At 42.1% G+C, this 20,284-nt stretch overlaps 1 protein-coding gene across 4 annotated transcripts in view; it reads right to left on the reverse strand.

Moving 5' to 3' along the window:
- Positions 1-20,284, reverse strand: part of LOC125462797 (troponin T, cardiac muscle) — a 37,568-nt gene that overhangs the window by 14,780 nt on the left and 2,504 nt on the right. For 2 of the 4 annotated variants that reach the window (XM_048553183.2, XM_048553186.2), the window contains exons 2-6: positions 14,628-14,657; positions 12,723-12,749; positions 7,473-7,493; positions 1,279-1,294; positions 427-487 (exon numbers count right to left, since the gene is read on the reverse strand). In XM_048553183.2, coding sequence (XP_048409140.2) covers positions 427-480 — 54 coding nt within the window. In that variant the 5' untranslated portion in view covers positions 481-487; positions 1,279-1,294; positions 7,473-7,493; positions 12,723-12,749; positions 14,628-14,657. Of the gene's footprint in view, positions 1-426; positions 488-1,278; positions 1,295-7,472; positions 7,494-12,722; positions 12,750-14,627; positions 14,658-16,548; positions 16,573-20,284 lie in introns of those variants that run through there. The other 2 variants (XM_059653422.1, XM_048553184.2) reach the window with 2 other exon arrangements.

The following is a 20,284-nucleotide window of genomic DNA, read 5'->3' on the forward strand; positions in this document are numbered from 1 at the left end:
AGAGCTTGATGAACACAATAGGCAAAACAGCATCAGAGGAGCAGGAAAGCTGATGTTTCGGGCCCAGATCTGAAACATCAGCTTTCCTGCTCCTCCGATGCTGCTTGGCCTGCTGTGTTCATCCAGCTCTATGCCTTGTTATCTCAGATTCTCCAGCATTTGCAGCTCCTACTATCTCTAACTAATTGAAGTGCAGGATCTGTTTGTCTTGCAGAACTTGCTGGAGGGGCTGACCTACTTGCACCATTTCCTTTGTTAGCCTAAAAAGGGACAATCAACAACATACAAGAGAGTGAAGGATACATACGGGTGTACATTCAAGACTGAATGTGAAACAAGGGTCAAGAAAGAAATGTTAAAATTAAAGTTAGCATTCGGCTCAGGAACAAAGTTACAAATAAGGAAATTGACAGTTTAGATGCTTACGTCAAAGTCAACTCTTTCTCCATCTGGGATTTTAGGTGGCACAATGTTGGTCATAAACAGTCTATAAAAGCAAAACAAACAATGCATTAGATTATATTTGCTGCTCACATATTTACTGAGCTTGACCAGGAAATGTAAATGCAATTACACAGCTGGTTATGGGCCTACTGCTGGAAAGTGGAGTTAGTGTAGATTTAGAATAGTTTTTGTCAGTGCAGAATCAATGAGCCAAAGGATCTCTTCTATACAGAATGATTCTATGCAATAGACATTGTTAGAGAGACCATGGGGAAGACTCAGATGGTAGGTCACATGCCTTTGAAATCTTCCCCCCATGAAAATCATTGTGACATCATCATTGTGGGTGGTACCTAAGACACACTTCAGCATTAACCCTTTCAGGCATTCTTACTCCTTCATGCAATAGATTAATTGCTGTAGCAACGTTGGGAAACGCAGCAGTCAACATCAAGGAGCCATAAACTGCAATGAGGTCATGACAAGATGATTTTGATACAATATTGGTCAAGTAATTAAGAAAATAATTCTGCTATTAATGTCCATTTGAGAGTACACAGAGTCTAACATAAAACATAGCAGACCATCAAATACTGCACTGAAACTTCAGTCAACTCTCTGGAATGGGACTTGGCTCTGTGCCTGTGTGTGCCCGTGCACGTGCGCATAAAGTGGAGAGGGAGAGAGAGAGAGAGAGAGAGAGAGAGAGGGGGGGAGAGAGAGAGAGAGAACATTGAACCACAGGCAACCACACAAGTATCAAAATATCAGGAGATAGTCATGATGCAATAGCATTTAGCTTCAAAAGCGACTGACAAAATTAACTGTACTTACTTTGTCTTGGGTTTTCCTTCATAGGGAATAGAGGGAGAAAATGAAACAATAATTAGTCAAATTTTATTAAAGTCAGAATAAAAACATTAACCAAGTCTGTATTACTTCTGTTGGATGATATCATTGTCAATGCTTGCAATAAAAGACTTTGCATTGAAAAGTGATGTATTAAATATTCATAAATTGCAAGTAATGTTCAGATCTAGCATTGAGAGAAAAAAAAACCAAAAGTAACGTAAAATGTCTTCAGTTAATCAGCAAGAACATTGCCCAAATATCAAGCCAACATAGATTAAGTTGCTCAACATTTTGTAGTCAATTTATTTATGATTGTCTCTACTTGGTACTTCTATATATATTATGGATAAGTCCATTTAAAAATCAAGAACTGATGAAAAGAAACAAGTGTGGCACTGTTGGTCAGTGGCCAGCACTGCAGCCTTACAGCGCCAGAGACCCGGGTTTGATTCCAGCTTCGGGTAACTGTCTGTGCAGAGTTTGCACATTCTCCCCGTGTCTGCATGGGTTTCCTCCGGGTGCTCCAGTTTCCTCCCACAGTCCAAAGATGTACAGGCTAGGTGGATCAGCCATGCTAAATTGCCTGTAGTGTTCAGGGGTGTGTGGGCTACAGGGGGATGGGTCTGGATGGGATGCTCCATGGGGCAGTGTGGACTAGTTGGGCTGAGGGCTTGTTTTCACACTGTAAGGAATCTAAAGTGTTCATGTTTTAGTTCTAGTGACCCTTTGTTTTCTGCTCTGAAGCAGCATTACTGGACAAAAAATGTTAGCTCTGCTTTCTCTCCACAGATGTTGGCCTGATTTGCTGCGTTTTTCCAGCAACTTCTGGTTTTACTTCTGATTTCCAACATTCGCTGTTCTTTGGTTTTTTTTAAGACCAGGGTTGTTTTCACTAATGAGGAAATCTCAAACTTATGGACATGAGGTTACAGAATAGGAGCAACACTCATTTAAAACTGAAATACAAACTGAATTTTGTACCCCAGAAAGTTATGGAGGCTCGATCACTGAAAGTATTCAAAGAAGAGGTAGAAAAATGGTTGAAAATTTGGCAATATGAGGATGGAGGTAAGGCCGCATGGGAGACAAGTTGACACCTGGGTTACATCAACCATCAATGGCACGACAGGCTTTGAGAGCCAAATGACCTATTCCAGACTCTATATATACACAGAGATAATGGGAACTGCAGATGCTGGAGAATTCCAAGATAATAAAATGTGAGGCTGGATGAACACAGCAGGCTAAGCAGCATCTCAGGAGCACAAAAGCTAACGTTTCGGGCCTAGGCCCTTCAGCAGAGAGGGGGATGGGGAGAGGGAACTGGAATAAATAGGGAGAGAGGGGAAGGCGGACCGAAGATGGAGAGAAAAAAAGATAGGTGGAGAGAGTATAGGTGGGGAGGTAGGGAGGGGATAGGTCAGTCCATGGAAGACGGACAGGTCAGGGAGGTGGGATGAGGTTAGTAGGTAGATGGGGGTGTGACTTGGGGTGGGAGGAAGGGATGGGTGAGAGGAAGAACCGGTTAGGGAGGCAGAGACAGGTTGGACTGGTTTTGGGATGCAGTGGGTGGGGGGGAAGAGCTGGGCTGGTTGTGTGGTGCAGTGGGGGGAGGGGACGAACTGGACTGGTTTAGGGATGCAGTAGGGGAAGGGGAGATTTTGAAACTGGTGAAGTCCACATTGATACCATTAGGCTGCAGGGTTCCCAGGCGGAATATGAGTTGCTGTTCCTGCAACCTTCGGGTGGCATCATTGTGGCACTGCAGGAGGCCAATACGGACATGTCATCTAGAGAATGGGAGGGGGAGTGGAAATGGTTTGCGACTGGGAGGTGCAGTTGTTTGTTGCGAACTGAGCGGAGGTGTTCTGCAAAGCGGTCTCCAAGCCTCCGCTTGGTTTCCCCAATGTAGAGGAAGCCACACCGGGTACAGTGGATCCAGTATACCACATTGGCAGATGTGCAGGTGAACCTCTGCTTAATGTGGAATGTCATCTTGGGGCCTGGGATAGGGGTGAGGGAGGAGGTGTGGGGACAAGTGTAGCATTTCGGCAGGGGAAGGTGCCGGGTGTGGTGGGGTTGGAGGGCAGTGTGGAGCGAACAAGGGAGTCACGGAGAGAGTGGTCTCTCCGGAAAGCAGACAGGGGTGGGGATGGAAAAATGTCTTGGGTGGTGGGGTCGGATTGTAAATGGCGGAAGTGTCGGAGGATGATGCGTTGTATCCGGAGGTTGGTAAGGTGGTGTGTGAGAACGAGGGGGATCCTCTTTGGGCGGTTGTGGGGGTGGGCGGGGCGTGAGGGATGTGTTGCGGGAAATACGGGAGACGCGGTCAAGGGCGTTCTAGATCACTGTGGGGGGAAAGTTGCGGTCCTTGAAGAACTTGGACATCTGCGATGTGCGGGAGTGGAATGTCTTATCGTGGGAGCAGATGCGGCGGAGGCGGAGGAATTGGGAATAGGGGATGGAATTTTTGCAGGATGTTGGGTGGGAGGAGGTGTATTCTAGGTAGCTGTGGGAGTCGGTGGGCTTGAAATGGACATCAGTTACAAGCTGGTTGCCTGAGATGGAGACTGAGAGGTCCAGGAAGGTGAGGGATGTGCTGGAGATGGCCCAGGTGAACTGAAGGTTGGGGTGGAAGGTGTTGGTGAAGTGGATGAACTGTTCGAGCTCCTCTGGGGAACAAGAGGCGGCGCCGATACAGTCATCAATGTACCGGAGGAAGAGGTGGGGTTTGGGGCCTGTGTAGGTGCGGAAGAGGGACTGCTCCACGTAACCTACAAAGAGGCAGGCATAGCTGGGGCCCATGCGGGTGCCCATGGCCACCCCCTTAGCCTGTAGGAAGTGGGAGGAGTCAAAAGAGAAGTTGTTGAGGGTGAGGACGAGTTCAGCTAGGCGGATGAGGGTGTCGGTGGAGGGGGACTGGTCGGGCCTGCGGGACAGGAAGAAGCGGAGGGCCTTCAGGCCATCTGCATGCGGAATGCAGGTGTATAGGGACTGGACCTCATCACCTCAGGGGACCTCCCACCCACAGCCTCCAACCTCACTGTTCCCCAACCCCGCACGGCCAGTTTCTATCTCCTTCCCAAAATCCACAAACCTGCCTGCCCTGGTCGACCCATCATCTCAGCCTGCTCCTGCCCCACCGAACTCATCTCCACCTATCTGGACTCCATTTTCTCCCCTTTGGTCCAGGAACTCCCCACCTACATCCGTGACACCACCCACGCCCTCCACCTCCTCCAGGACTTCCAATTCCCTGGCCCCCAACACCTCATCTTCACCATGGATGTCCAGTCCCTATACACCTGCATTCCGCATGCAGATGGCCTGAAGGCCCACCGCTTCTTCCTGTCCCGCAGGCCCGACCAGTCCCCCTCCACCGACACCCTCATCCGCCTAGCTGAACTCGTCCTCACACTCAACAACTTCTCTTTTGACTCCTCCCACTTCCTACAGGCTAAGGGGGTGGCCATGGGCACCCGCATGGGCCCCAGCTATGCCTGCCTCTTTGTAGGTTACGTGGAACAGTCCCTCTTCCGCACCTACACAGGCCCCAAACCCCACCTCTTCCTCCGGTACATTGATGACTGTATCGGCGCCGCCTCTTGTTCCCCAGAGGAGCTCGAACAGTTCATCCACTTCACCAACACCTTCCACCCCAACCTTCAGTTCACCTGGGCCATCTCCAGCACATCCCTCACCTTCCTGGACCTCTCAGTCTCCATCTCAGGCAACCAGCTTGTAACTGATGTCCATTTCAAGCCCACCGACTCCCACAGCTACCTAGAATACACCTCCTCCCACCCAACATCCTGCAAAAATTCCATCCCCTATTCCCAATTCCTCCGCCTCCGCCGCATCTGCTCCCACGATAAGACATTCCACTCCCGCACATCCCAGATGTCCAAGTTCTTCAAGGACCGCAACTTTCCCCCCACAGTGATCGAGAACGCCCTTGACCGCGTCTCCCGTATTTCCCGCAACACATCCCTCACACCCCGCACCCCCCCCACAACAGCCCAAAGAGGATCCCCCTCATTCTCACACACCACCTTACCAACCTCCAGATACAATGCATCATCCTCCGACACTTCCGCCATTTACAATCTGACCCCACCACACCACCCAAGACATTTTTCCATCCCCACCCCTGTCTGCTTTCCGGAGAGACCACTCTCTCCGTGACTCCCTTGTTCGCTCCACACTGCCCTCCAACCCCACCACACCCGGCACCTTCCCCTGCAACCGCAGGAAATGCTACACTTGCCCCCACACCTCCTCCCTAACGCCTATCCCAGGCCCCAAGATGACATTCCACATTAAGCAGAGGTTCACCTGCACATCTGCCAATGTGGTATACTGCATCCACTGTACCCGGTGTGGCTTCCTCTACATTGGGGAAACCAAGTGGAGGCTTGGAGACCGCTTTGCAGAACACCTCCGCTCAGTTCGCAACAAACAACTGCACCTTCCAGTCGCAAAACATTTCCTCTCCCCCTCCCATTCTCTAGGTGACATGTCCGTCATGGGCCTCCTGCAGTGCCACAATGATGCCACCCGAAGGTTGCAGAAACAGCAACACATATTCCGCCTGGGAACCCTGCAGCCACATGGTATCAATGTGGACTTCACCAGCTTCAAAACCTCCCCTTCCCCTACTGCATCCCTAAACCAGCCAGGTTCGTCCCCTCCCCCTACTGCACCACACAACCAGCCCAGCTCTTCCCCTCCACCCACTGCATCCCAAAACCAGTCCAACCTGTCTCTGCCTCCCTAACCGGTTCTTCCTCTCACCCATCCCTTCCTCCCACCCCAAGCCGCACCCCCATCTGCCTACTAACTTCATCCCACCTCCCTGACCTGTCCGTCTTCCCTGGACTGAACTATCCCCTCCCTACCTCCTCACCTATACTCTCTCTACCTATCTTCTTTTCTCTCCATCTTCGGTCCGCCTTCCCCTCTCTCCCTATTTATTCCAGTTCCCTCTCCCCATCCCCCTCTCTGCTGAAGGGCCTAGGCCCGAAACGTTAGCTTTTGTGCTCCTGAGATGCTGCTTGGCCTGCTGTGTTCATCCAGCCTCACATTTTATTATCTATATATACACAATTCTGTTAGCAACCTTTTCCAGTCATAGCTGTCTGTTAAATGAAGAAAACTTATAAATGAGTTATAAAAAGTTAAACAAAGCAAAGTACTGTAAATCTGACAGAAAAAAGGCAATGGAAAATGCTACTGAAACATAGCTATTCTGGCACTCCACCAGACCTCTATCCCCAAGTGCTTTTCCCCTCCTATGTGCACCCCACACCTTGCTTATTCTGCACCCTACTTACTCTCCTATTCTCTTCATCCATCCTCTCACCTCCCCAAATCTCACCAGGTGCAAGGGTTCAAGTGCTTTGACAGGCAATTTGACAAGTTGTGTTACAGTGAAAACAAGGTCCACAGGTATTAATTCTCAAGCTTCATTGTTTATACACCTTCTGCATGTCGGAGCGTAAATTCTTTGGCCACAATCTTTGATCATACCTTTGTTTACAAACACTGCAAATATTCTATCAAGGGAGGATATATTTTCTTTTTGCTGAAAGTGGAACTTACTGTGATGCTGAAGGAACCAAAATTATTCCAGCTTGTTAGAGATAAATCTTTATATAGATTGGTATCTGTCTAATTTCTTTTAAATATTTGTTCTGACACATTGTAAGGTTTTTATTGTGATAAAGTGTATGAAAGTAACAGACATCCATAGCACTAAATGAAAAAAAAATTCAGTTGTTAGTTTCCGGCCAAACTTGGCAAAAACAGAATGGATGAAAGAATATGCCAATTAATTGAATAAGTTTTCTCAGGAAAATTATTATCTACTTAACAGCAGTTTCCTCTGTATAAATTCATTGGTGGTGTCAGAGACAATAAATTATAAATTGGGTCACCAGTTATTATCCCCGCATGCAAACTATCTGAATAAGAGGTTATAATCAGGCGGAGTGGTATTTGTATTTGTGCAAGAAACCACCAAAGTTTAATTATATAGCACCTTTAGCAAGTTAAGATTTCCTGAAGCACTTTGCAGGGCTATTACAAAACAAAAAGTGAAGCAAAGGCCGAGTAACTTCGATTAATGATAGAAATGTGTCAAAGGATCTCAGAAGGAAAAAAAACTTTTTCTGTACCTCCATCTCTTGTATCTGTTTCTGTAAAAAAATGCAGATAAAGCATTATTTTAAAAATGAAAGAAAATACAAACTAAATAGATCCTCAAGCCCTCCTTGTGACAATTACAGTGCTGGTGGTTTCAACCATTGATTTTCCAATGTGTGCTTTGATATTAGCAAAGAATCAGTGAAAGTCACATACCAACTCAACTTGGTCCACTAAATAAAAAATAAAATCCTTTTATTTTGCTTGTAAGATAGAAATCTAGACAGGCTGCAAAAACTTGCACAGAAAACCTCCTTTGCTTAGTATTGCAATGCGCTCAATTTTAGTATTGACGTAACTGAGCTAGACTTATTTTTTAAAGTGGAGCCAATAACATATCAAATTGAAAAAGTCAATTATGATTTTAAGCAATTAGTATTTTCTTCAGAAAGCATATATATTAAGCAGTACGTGCTGGGGTGTAGTTTGAAATGTTAAATTTATTTTCCTTTTTTCTCCTTCATACCTATTGCAAATGTATCACATTCTCAGTCCACTTACTTCAAATGGATTAACAATTGTGTGTTAATTTCTACTTCAGAATTATGGAGTTGATTTGCTACATCCAGTGGTTTACATGTTTTGTATTGGTGGGGTTGGGGGCCAGTATCAGCCTAGAAAAGAAATTGACTTAAGGACAGAAAATAGCAGTCTGTGGGTCTCTGACTATAAGATTGTGGTATTATTTGGATTATTGTGTTATTGTCAGAACTATTAATTTTTTGACATTAAATGACCTTGGATGCAAAGTGCCATTTCAAATGTTAATTACTTGAACATATGGCCAATGGTGATTTTAGAGGACAAAGATAGCTTGTAGAACGGGCAGACAAAATTTAATGCAGGAAAGTGAGAGATGATGCACTTTTGCAGAAGAATTGGGAAGATGCAATACAAAGTAAATGGCACCATTCTATAAAGTGCACCAGCACCAAGAGATCAAAATATTAATGCGTGTAAACTTTGAATCTGGCAGATCATTTGGACAGCAGTTAGATAAACATGTAGGACGTTGGACGTCATGACTTAAAGGTATTGAATTCAAAAACAGGGGATACTGAGCCAGTGTACATCTGTGATAACAAGGTGTAGAGCTGGATGAACACAGCAGGCCAAGCAGCATCATAGAAACAGGAAAGCTGACATTTCAGGCCGAGATCCCTGCTGTGGTCATCCAGCTCTATACCTTGTTATCTCAGATTCTCCAGCATCTGCATTTCCTACCATCAGAGTATAACTACAGTTAGCCACAGTTACAGTATTGCTTCTATTGCAAGTATTCCGACTTGAGAAAGGATGTGAGAACTTTTAAGGATACAGAGGAGATTTATTTTTGTTAAATTCCAAGGACGGGGAGTTTTATAATAAGAATAATTTGAAGAAACTGGGATCCTTCTCCTTGGAGTGAAAAAAATTGAGGGGAGGGAAGTATAATTGTACAAAATCATAAAAGTTTTAGATTAAAATTTTGTTCCCATTATCAGAAGGTTCAAGGGCTATAGGACACAGGTATAAAGCTTTGGCAAGAAAATACAAGGAGGAAGAACAGTTTATGCAATAACTGTTAGTGGCCGACAGCCTTCAAGTATGGTAGAAATAGAGATGATTATCAATTTCAGAAGGAAATTGGAACAGCCCTTGGGTGAAATAAACTCCCAGGGCTCTGGAGAATTTTGATTGCTGTCACATGTCTCATGCAAAATGGATGCATTAAAAGAGAGTGGAATTGCACCTTTGTCATTTAATCATGGAAATGCTGGGTAGCAATTTCAGAATAATCTCAAATCATAATTTTATATCAAGTGTAGCGTATGTATTCCATGGAAGCATTTTCTGTGGTTTAAAGATGATTTTATTAGATATATTAGCACATAGATGAAATGCCACATATACGAGGTAAGTGCCACTATGCCGCATCAGCTGAGAGTCATTGAGCTGATAAAGACTTGTGCTGTTTCAGTAAAAATATCACATGGACTGGAGCAGCCACGAAGGTGCTTACCAATGTGCTTGAGAACTAACAAGGATGGACAATAAATCTTGGCTGTGCCAATGATGTCAATATCCCATGAATGAATAAAAACATACCATACAGACAAATAACAAAATAGTTAATTATTCCAATGCATCATAATTCTGAAGATAAAGTTAGAATAAAATGTACATAAATAAGTGTTTGTGGTTTAAATAGCAGATGCCAGTGCATTAAGACATGTATTAAAAATGTGAAAGCAAAGCTGGATTGATGTTTTCAATCACCTGTGTCGACAGTAAACAATATTAAAAGTTGCTACTGTATTCCCTACATTACTGATACTTTTCTTTGCATTATATTCAAACCTTCATTTACCTCTGCCCAGAAAAAAAATAACATTTTGACATTAAGTGCTGAATAAACTGGACTCAAGATAAAGTATAGGCTTCGGAAATGACTGAGTTCAGCAATAATCATTTTGTATAGACTTTAGAATCTATTTAACAGCAAACTATTAAATTGTATTTATTACTAATTGACAAGCAAACTGATCAATAATAATATTTGCAGGAATAGATAGAACAAAAATCAATGTCACTCGTAGAGTTCAGTTGGGAGTTTTCAATTCTAAGCAGCTTTTTGTTTGTTCAGTTTTGTTGATGTCTTTTTTTTATTCACCATTGATGCTTTTGTCAACATTACATTGAAATCTATTGATACAGCAAATCCAATTGTTTCTAACTTTTTAATATTGCTTAGTCTGCAACATCTCAACCCAGGGCAGGGACAGAAATCACATGCCCGGTAGGGCTCCTGGACTGAGCCCCTAGCCTCTGACACAAGCACAGAAACCATGATCCCAGCTGTGCACAGCAGACTCCCTCAAGACCCAGGCTGCAGTTATTTGGCCTTGATGTACTCCCTGGCCAAGGTGATCTTCCCCCCCACTCCCATATCTCTCTCAGCTACAAACTACAATGAGCTTGTACTTTAAAGTTTGAGAGTTACTTGAGGCCATGGATCATCCAATATTTGTTTCCTCCATCTGAGAAAGTGCCTGGCCACCCATTCTGCTCCTTGCTACACAAGCATACCCAGTACTGGAAATTGATTGTATTGAGGAATTATGATTGTCATGCTATTTATTGTCAGCATGCAATACAGAGTATTGGAATACTGATAGTATAAAACAAAATCCTTAAAGCTTTCAGAAGTATTCTTTATCTCTGGTCATCCAAGTTCCAGTTTTGATCTCTTGTGAATGGTGATCACAGGAGGCTTGGGAGTGAGGGCTACAATGTGAGTGAGTTACTCACCCACCTCCCCATCAGTCAGTGCCACATATTTTGAAGCTGTAATGTCAAGTCCCAAGCTTCAACAGGTGTGTGAGGCCCTCCTCCATTGGCAGACAAACATCATTACTAAATATCTAAAAGGATTTACCACACCATTCGAACCTCAAAATGACTTTAAACTTGGATTCCCTGACTCATTCATATTGCTACCCATTTTCAGGGAAGACTGCAGTTACTTGAATCCTAGCCCAGATAAATGCTTTTACAATTTTTATTTCTTGTGAGCTACTGATAACAGGAGAGGTCCAGTAGGCCCTACAATTAAACTTCAGCCCTTCTCATGTTTGGGATTCTTTCAAGCTCCTTTCTTCCCTGCAGTTTTCATCTTGTTTGGCACCATTTCTTGTACCTCTAACAGTTGTCACTCAATTTAACGTTCCTGCCGGCTGTCATTTTTGCTAGTTCCAGGTTAGAGGTTAAAATGTTACAATATCCCACACATTCTTACCTCCAACACTGCTACTCCCACTAAAATTAAAATTGGAGCTTTGGTAATTAATCCTGCTGATCCAATAGGTCAGTATAATCCTGTGCATGTCAGAAGGTAAGAGAACATGTGTATTTGCATTTGATTATGATTAAATTGTAGCATTTGCAGCTCAAGCTTTCCATTCTAATCCCACAGTGGAGGATTGTAGTACTGAGTGATAATTAATCAGTAATCATTGATATTACTTCCTAATTAACTAAAAGTTCATTTTATTTAATTTACCCAAGGGATGTGCACTTGAGATGCAGCTGTAATCTGTAAGATGTCCACCATTGAAAATCAGCATATTTTCAAACAACTTGGCGCATAGAAAGTAATACCATAGTCTGCTTCTTGTGTGCAAAACTGCAACATACGTTTAGTGCTGAATGCTATTGCACCCATTTTAGTTTAATTATCCATAAGGAAACACTCGATCCTATGTTGTAAGTTTCATCAAACTACTATTGCTGCTCAGAATCCTTACTGTTGACTAAATTTCTCTTAGCTACTGTGCACTAAATGAATTTGTTAAATCATTACAATTCTGTCAATTCTAACATGCGCAATGTTTCTATGAATTGTTCTACAGGACAGAAAATATTAAAATTTTGCCAGGCTTAATTTCAGAAACTTTCACATAATTATGACAATCAAAATGTATTTGTCTCCCAGAATTAATTGTCAAACATTGTGACTCATACTTTATTTTCAGGGATGTAATCTTTGTAAAACTGTTCCATAAAAACTCAGGGACAATTTCAGGAAGGAACATATTACTGAAGCTACCTCAGTAGCAAAGATGGGTTGTGTGGTTTTGGGTACAACAACATTATCTATCAATTGTCCAACAATGAAAAATAAACATCAGGACCATAAATTATAGTTAGTTAGGGTTACATTTTCAGTCATAATATCAGTGAGGAAAAGTAAATGGGAACCCTAGAAGCACAAAGAGGGGCTACAAGTGCAGGGACTGCATTATTAATAAGATAGTGCTGGCCTTGGGAAAAAGACAGAGAATAATTGTGTAAATTGTGAGGAAACAGTTGAAATATGATAACTACAATATGTAATGTACTAATATTTTTAATAAAGCTGGGAGGTATCTCTAACTCAGGCAGAGATGGTTTTACGCTTCATGGTGATAAGATTATCTCTCCTTGCATATAAATGGGAAGTAACAGTTATTAATCTTTTTCCTGAGTCTCCTATCTATTTGTCAAGCTATGCAGCAATACATAGCATTGCTGATTCTGTCTTTTCTCCAGCTGTGTGTTACAGGAAGGAGGGTGAATGCTAAAATGATACATGACAGTGTAACAACCATTTGGCCATTCCAGTTATCAAACAAAGCCTGAAGACACAGGAAAAGCAGTTAATGATTACAAATAAAATTCCTGATTTTTGTTACATTTCATACCTTGAGCCTCTTCAGCAATTTTATTTTCTAGGAATTAAAATAGCAAATAAAAGCTTACTTAATCAGCTAAAATTATTTTCAGCAATTTTTCATCTTAAATGAGATACAGTTTTTGATAAGAGTGACAGTGAAACTCTCAGCCCTTGCATCATTATTGCTCTGAAATTGACATCAGTTTCTGGAGTCTGTATATATACAATTAAAATCTACTGACAGATATTCCATGCTTTGCCAGAGTGTCTGCTATTGAAGACCCCACAAATTGTAATCTACTGAATTGGTGAGAACTTCTAGTTTTACACTATTGCTGTAAAACCACCTGAAATAGGTTACAACTTGTAAAATTGGTATCAACAGCATACTAAGGTTATTCAGCAAATTTTGAATTAATTAACTCTTTATTCAGATTTCATCATATATAACCACTTTTTAAAATATTTATTTCTATAATAAAATTAGGAAAGAAGTTTGCTATCCTCAAGTCTTGTTTGCCCTTGAGAATTTCTTAACCAATTTTTACAAAGGGTATTTCTTCCACTTACTCATTGCACTAGGTTTGAGCCAGCCCTCTGGGTACCTTACATTGTCTGAAAATGAATCTGAACCTTTACTCTCAATGGAGCATAAGTGCTCCTAGGAGCTGTTCCATTTATAGATTCAGGAAGTTAAAAGCTACAACTCACTCTGTCAAACATGTCAATCATGACATAACAAATGACGATTGAATAATAGTAATTACTTTTAGCTTTGATCTTTTGACACCTTTACAACTAGCGGGTTTTATGTGCATAAATATGTTTAGAAGATTAAGATGTAACTTTAAACTTCTCACATCTATGATTGAAGCAGAGCTTGAGTTGAAAATAACAAAGATGCAGGTCCAAGTAGATTTAAATCATATTATATTAATCTAATTGTTACACTGCGTTTTAACAATCTTTTAACTTATTAAAAGTTGCATTTTATTGCTATCACGGTGCTCCACCTTGGAATGTTTTATGACACTTTGAATGAAAATGTTGTGGAGGTGCTAGTGTTGAACTGGGGTGGACAGGGTCAGAAACGACATGACGCGAGATTATATTTCAACAGGTTTATTTGAAAACAATTAGTAAATTACACCTGAAGAAGGAGTAAGACTGTGAAAGCTTGTGTTTTCAAACAAATGTGTTGGAACATAACCTGGTGTCATGTGCTTTGAATGAAAGTGTTGCTAGGATTATAATGCTTGACATAGAATTTACACATCTATGCTCATAGTATCACTTTGCGAATTTTAAGTACGGCAATTTTGAGAGTTGTTGTGAGCTCCGGTGAGGGCACTTTGCTTTGTGTGATACTCTTCCGATTCCATCAAAACCTGCCAAGAATATATGTCCCATTTCCAGCGTCACCTGCTATCTCACCCATTACCAGGCATCTCTGTGGTAAACTCCCACCCAAAAAGGTCACTTGTGTTTGAAATAATACAGCAACAGAGAATGTCTAAAGAGATATTCAAACCCAGATTTGTGCTTCATTTTAGCCAGTTATACCTTCTTCAATTTAATATTCTGATTGGAACAGCCTTTGTCATATAGTTCCCAATGAAGTGCATGCTTTGCATTCAAACTATAAAAGTACTATGAGCTGGCTGTCTCAAGACTTAGGATGCTAGCAGTAACTGCAAAATAAAGAAAAGTAAACTTGTAGCACAAAGATGATACTTAAAAATCCACTTTGACATAAAATAACGGCAATCATTGTTTCTGCAAAGAGTGTATGGTGCAGTGAGTATTATACCCAGAGGAGAGAAGATGGAGCAGCCACATATTACGTTCATCATTATCAAACAACAGAAATTACAATTTGACAAACAAAACTAATACCATAAAGACAGTGTTCATTTTGGGTCATACACCTCACCTTCTGTATCTTCTACTTCCTCTTCATCACCTGAAATAAACATTCAAGCAAAGAGAGCTCATTAAGTATTAATTGCCACATAACAGTAGCTATTCCACAAGAGATAAAAAGGCACAATACCTTTCCTCTTTAAAATGCAGGAATATGAGTCGAGAGATTGACAGTAAAAATGAAATGATGGGAGGAATCCTCTGTTCTCACCAACGGTTACTTTGGAAATGGGTAAGACATACAGTTATGCAGAGTGGTGCTGTATTCACCAAAGATCCTTAGACCTTCAAAACCCACAACCACTTCCATCTAGAAGGACAAGGGCAGCAGATACGGAGGAACACTACCATCTGCAAGTTCTCCTTCAAGCCACTCGCTATCCTGGCATGGAAATGTATTGCCATTTCTTTACTGTCACTAGGTCAAAATCCTGGAATTCTTTCTAATGAGATTGTGGAGCCAACCTGTGGCATGTTGACTGCAGTGGTTCAAGAAGACAACCCACCACCACCTTCACAACGGCAACTACAGATGGGCAATAAACGCTGGCCAGCAAGTGACGTCCCACGGTGAATAAAAACAACCAGAACTCTCTGCATCACTACCTCTGCCAAAATTAAACTCTGAGGGAAAACCATGGCCAACGTTCAAACCACATTGTCTTCTGAGAGCCTTAAGTGGCCAATTAATGACTTCCTAAGTGTGTCAGCCTGCCATGGAGTGGATTACCCCAGGTGCAGGCAGGTGCATCACCCTTCAGTGTGCATGGCAGTTGAAGCCACACTGACTGCTAGTTACCTTGGCTGAAGGAGTAGAAACAAACAAACTGATCGAGGCACTGGACACTGGGGAGGTGGGGGCATGCCCCTGTCTTTGCTTCTGACCCCCCTCTCCCTGTGAATTCCACCTCATTACTCTCTTTCCCTTTGTATTATTTGTCTGAGGCCTACGTCCTCTCCAATCCTGGAACTCTGATTTGTATGCTCCCTGCACTGACATGACTTCCTCAGTGGTGCCGCTGACTGCAAGACATGCCAGCTTTTATTGGCCAGCAGCTCTAGGTAAGCAGATCTTCCATTCGTGGGGGCCTTGATTCCAAGGGAAGGCTGTCTGGTGATCTCAACATTGCCTGATTCTTGTGGGGATCAGGGTTTGAGGCTTTGGGTAGACCTTGCAGAGAAGAGGCAGTAGACTTCTCACTGCCCGTCCTGTAAGTCTTGAACCCCCGCTGCCTCAACAGGATATTATGTAAAAGATAACTCAGATGGAGGAGTTAAATTCAATTTTTAGCGAGATTGTATTAACAGAGAGAAGAACATTGCTTTTAATATAGCGTGTCCTGAACTGCCAATATGGTATTTGTACCTGATGTGGCAATACTTAGTTTATAATGAGGCCAAGGCATGGGTAACAAACAAATATTACAGGCACAGGCTTTTTGGTGTCTGGGCTAACATTAAGCTATTTGGTTGCAAACAGTAGCACTCTTCTACTAGCATGTCATGATTCAACTGGCCATTGTTAAGATGAGATCTGAGACTTTTATACTATCAGGTCACACATCATAATACAAGTGATAATATCTTAAGCATGTCTCTTGTAGTTATACTGCACATTATTTATGACTCATAACACAACATGCTCCTCTCACTTTAGATTTCTCATGTCAACTTGTTATTCTCTTTGGACTGCTGAGCAAAACCAGTTCCAATTGAGTTCCTAGGATCCTCATCCCGTTTTGGGAGTCTGAGTTTTTCAGTCAATATGGCAAAAATAAAATACTTGCGACTCGCATGTTATCAGTTAAACCTCCACTGAAGCTATAAGGATTGCATTATTTTCATTCCTGGCTTGTAAGACAAAGTTCTCAATTAGAATTCAATAGCTGTCGAGCATAACTAAATGATTCTTTAGACATTCAACAATTTACCTTGCTCATCTTCTACCTCTTCTTCTACAACATTGACATTTAAAAAAAACACACAAAAAGCAAGTTAGTGCTTTACAAGCTTTGCAGCAAGATTCTGTAATAAAAATTAAAGTTTAATGTTGTTTTTCTTTACATGGGAAAGTTGTTCCTTTTACATTTTTGTGGCTGATTTCTTATTGATTGAATAATTACCAAAGGGAGTTTGTCATTCTGGTAAGGAATGCTCAGAGATTTCATGAGCAGCTATGTAAAGGGTGATTAGCATTTGAATAAAATAATGTCACCAATTGAGGGTTTCTGAATCTCTACTGTGAAGCTTAAACAGGGCAGTTGCTACAGCTTGAATGGTCCATTGCAATCAAGACTGTACAAGGTTCAGCTGACAATAATTTTGGAAACACAGAGTGGATAAATTAGTACAGAGGTAGGCTAAGTTGGCATCATTCTTTTATGAATACTTATTTGCTCCTGCTTAACAATTCAGGTATCGAGTTGGCTCCTCAGCATTTCCAATGTTGAAAGCAACATTTAATGGAAGAGATGAGTGTCAGGGATGCAGAGGCAGATGGAATGTTTTAACACTACCATTGATGTAATCTGCAGAACTGTGGCCTTTACAGGAATCAGTCAGGTTATTCCCAACTTCCAATAGATTCATCCTTCCCGTTTCTTTTGAGTTGAAAAGTCCAAGTTGAAAAGTTCTTCAGTAAGACTCTGAAAATTTGTGTTTTCATATGAACCTGTTGGACCATAACCTGTGATTTCTGACCATATATAAACACACTGCAAGGATTTCAGTCCAGTTAGGAAGTCAAAGGGGGAAATCTTTCCTGTCAAAAAGTGTTTTTATTATCTACTATATAGTATTTAGCTGATATTGATCTTATTTGCTTATTAGAAGTTTTAAAACATGAAATATTGCCACATGATCATTTGAGTCAGTCTCTGAAGTGTCTTTTAAAAAGCTATTGGTCTCTATGGACCTTGAAACTGGATAGAGAGAAACCTGGTTTTATTTTCCATTCTCAATCAAATGTTCTCAGGTCAGTTACAGCACTCCTGACCATCATATTGATCTACACAGTCCCAAGATGAAATTTCCCTTTAAAAGATAGGAGTGCTATCTAATAGATTAGATTCCCTACAGTGTGGAAACAGGCCCTTTGGCCCAACAAGTCCACACTGCCCCTTGGAGCACCCCACCCAGACCCATCCCCCTGTAACTCACACACCCCTGAACACTACAGGCAATTTAGCATGGCCGATCCACCTAACCTGCAGATTTTTGGACTGTGGGAGGAAACTGGAGCACCCAGAAGAAACCCACGCAGACACAGGGAGAATGTGCAAACTCCACACAGACAGTTACCAGAGGCTGGAATTGTACACAGGTCACTGGCGCTGTGTGAGGCTGCAGTGCTAACCACTGAGCCACCGTGCCGTCCTTATTGCCAGACTAATTTTCACTACAGCTTCTATATACTAGGAGATTAAAATTACTTAACTCATAGTTAAACAGTCAAATCCAAAGGAGTTGCTGTGTATTTATCAAGTCCAGTTCCTTCACAGCTCAGTTAATCACCGGTTTAAATAGTACAGTTAAAACAAGAGATGGAAAGTTTAAATAACCTCAATACAAATGAGGACTCCATTCGATATGGAGCAAGCAATGCACAATAACAGATTTATTGTTTGGCATGCAACTTCAATGAGTTTAAAAATCTATTGACCATTTTCTTCATGTTCCTCTTCTGCATGGGGACCAGTTTCATGAATTAAAAGTTTAGATCAGTTAATATTTTAAAATAGGATGTTAAAGCAGTATTATAAAATACATGTACAGTCACACAAACTGAGGAGTTAAACAATGTCCAGTGGAGGAAACAGGTTTAAGACATTTAAGTACAAATAGACTTATAAGCAGAAATTTTGCTCTTAGGCTCATAATACCTGCATTCATCATTCTATATAAATGTTAAATGATGCAAACCAACATAAAATATTTATACAATTCATAAATAAATTACAGAACTTTGCAGTCTTTGAAATCTTTGATCAATTGAATTCATGTATGACAGAGTCTCTCCTGACTGCACAGTTCAAAATACCTGCCTTCATGATTTTGGTGCTGATGCACCCCCTGTTGAATTGAAACTGCTACAAAACAACTCATCCTCAACCCCACAAACAAAGACATTATTTCCCCAGACTACAGAATTAATCATAATAATTTTTTATTATTATTTAAAGAAACAATATTGTATAAATAAGATCAAAATGGCAGTTATATGATAGTTCAATGTTATAAATGGTCGCTCAATGTTATAAATGCATATAGGATTAGTATGGAATGTATAACTTTAGATTAATGACCTATGGATCTAATAATAAAGTGTTAAGATTTAGAGAAAAAAAATCCACCTTTTCATCATGATGATTCATTTATTTCCTTCAGGCAGGAACTGTTGAGATCTTGGGTAGAGTATTTGTGGATTGGAAGGCAGGATGATAAAATTTAATGATTGTAAAATGATCAGGGGTGGCAGGAATATTGCATGGTCCCTTTAAAAGCTTTTTTAAGGTTTTCAGATTTAAAAGAGCCTGCAGGCAGCAGCACACAGAGCATTCATGAAATTGAAACATTGTACCAAAAGGCTGTGCTGTCCGTAGGCAAAGCAGCATTTTTGCTGAAACAAGATAATAAAATGTGAGGCTGCATGAACAGAGCAGGCCCAGCAGCATCTCAGGAGCACAAAAGCTGACGTTTCGGGCCTAGACCCTTCATCAGAGAGGGGGATGATTTGAGGGTTCTGGAATAAATAGGGAGAGAGGGGGAGGTGGACCGAAGATGGAGATAAAAGAAGATAGGTGGAGAGGAGAGTATAGGTGGGGAGGTCAATCCAGGGAAGACGGACAGGTCAAGGAGGTGGGATGAGGTTGGTAGGTAGGAGATGGAAGTGCGGCTTGGGGTGGGAGGAAGGGATGGGTGAGAGGAAGAACAGGTTAGGGAGGCAGAGACAGGCTGGGCTGGTTTTGGGATGCAATTGGGGGAAGAGAAGAGCTGGGCTGGTTGTGTGGTGCAGTCGGGGGAGGGGACGAACTGGGCTAGTTTTGGGATGCGGTGGGGGAAGGGGAGATTTTGAAGCTGGTGAAGTCCACATTGATACCATTGGGCTGCAGGGTGCCCAAGCTGAATATGAGTTGCTGTTCCTGCAACCTTCGGGTTGGTTCCGCTCGGTTCGCAATAAACAACTGCACCTCCCAGTTGCAAACCATTTCCACTCCCCCTCCCATTCTTTAGATGACATGTCCATCATGGGCCTCCTGCAATGCCACAATGATGCCACCCAAAGGTTGCAGGAACAGCAACTCATATTCCACCTGGGAACCCTGCAGCCTAATGGTATCAATGTGGACTTCACCAGCTTCAAAATCTCCCCTTCCCCCACCGCATCCCAAAACCAGCCCAGTTCGTCCCCTCCCCCCACTGCACCACACAACCAGCCCAGCTCTTCCCCTCCACCCACTGCATCCCAAAACCAGTCCAACCTGTCTCTGCCTCCCTAACCTGTTCTTCCTCTCACCCATCCCTTCCTCCCACTCCAAGCCGCACCTCCATCTCCTACCTACTAACGTCATTCCACCTCCTTGACCTGTCTGTCTTCCCTGGACTGACCTATCCCCTCCCTACCTCCCCACCTATACTCTCTCCAACTATCTTCTTTTCTCTCCATCT

The sequence above is a fragment of the Stegostoma tigrinum genome, chromosome 21, assembly GCF_030684315.1.
Source record: "Stegostoma tigrinum isolate sSteTig4 chromosome 21, sSteTig4.hap1, whole genome shotgun sequence".
Lineage (NCBI taxonomy): Eukaryota > Metazoa > Chordata > Chondrichthyes > Orectolobiformes > Stegostomatidae > Stegostoma > Stegostoma tigrinum.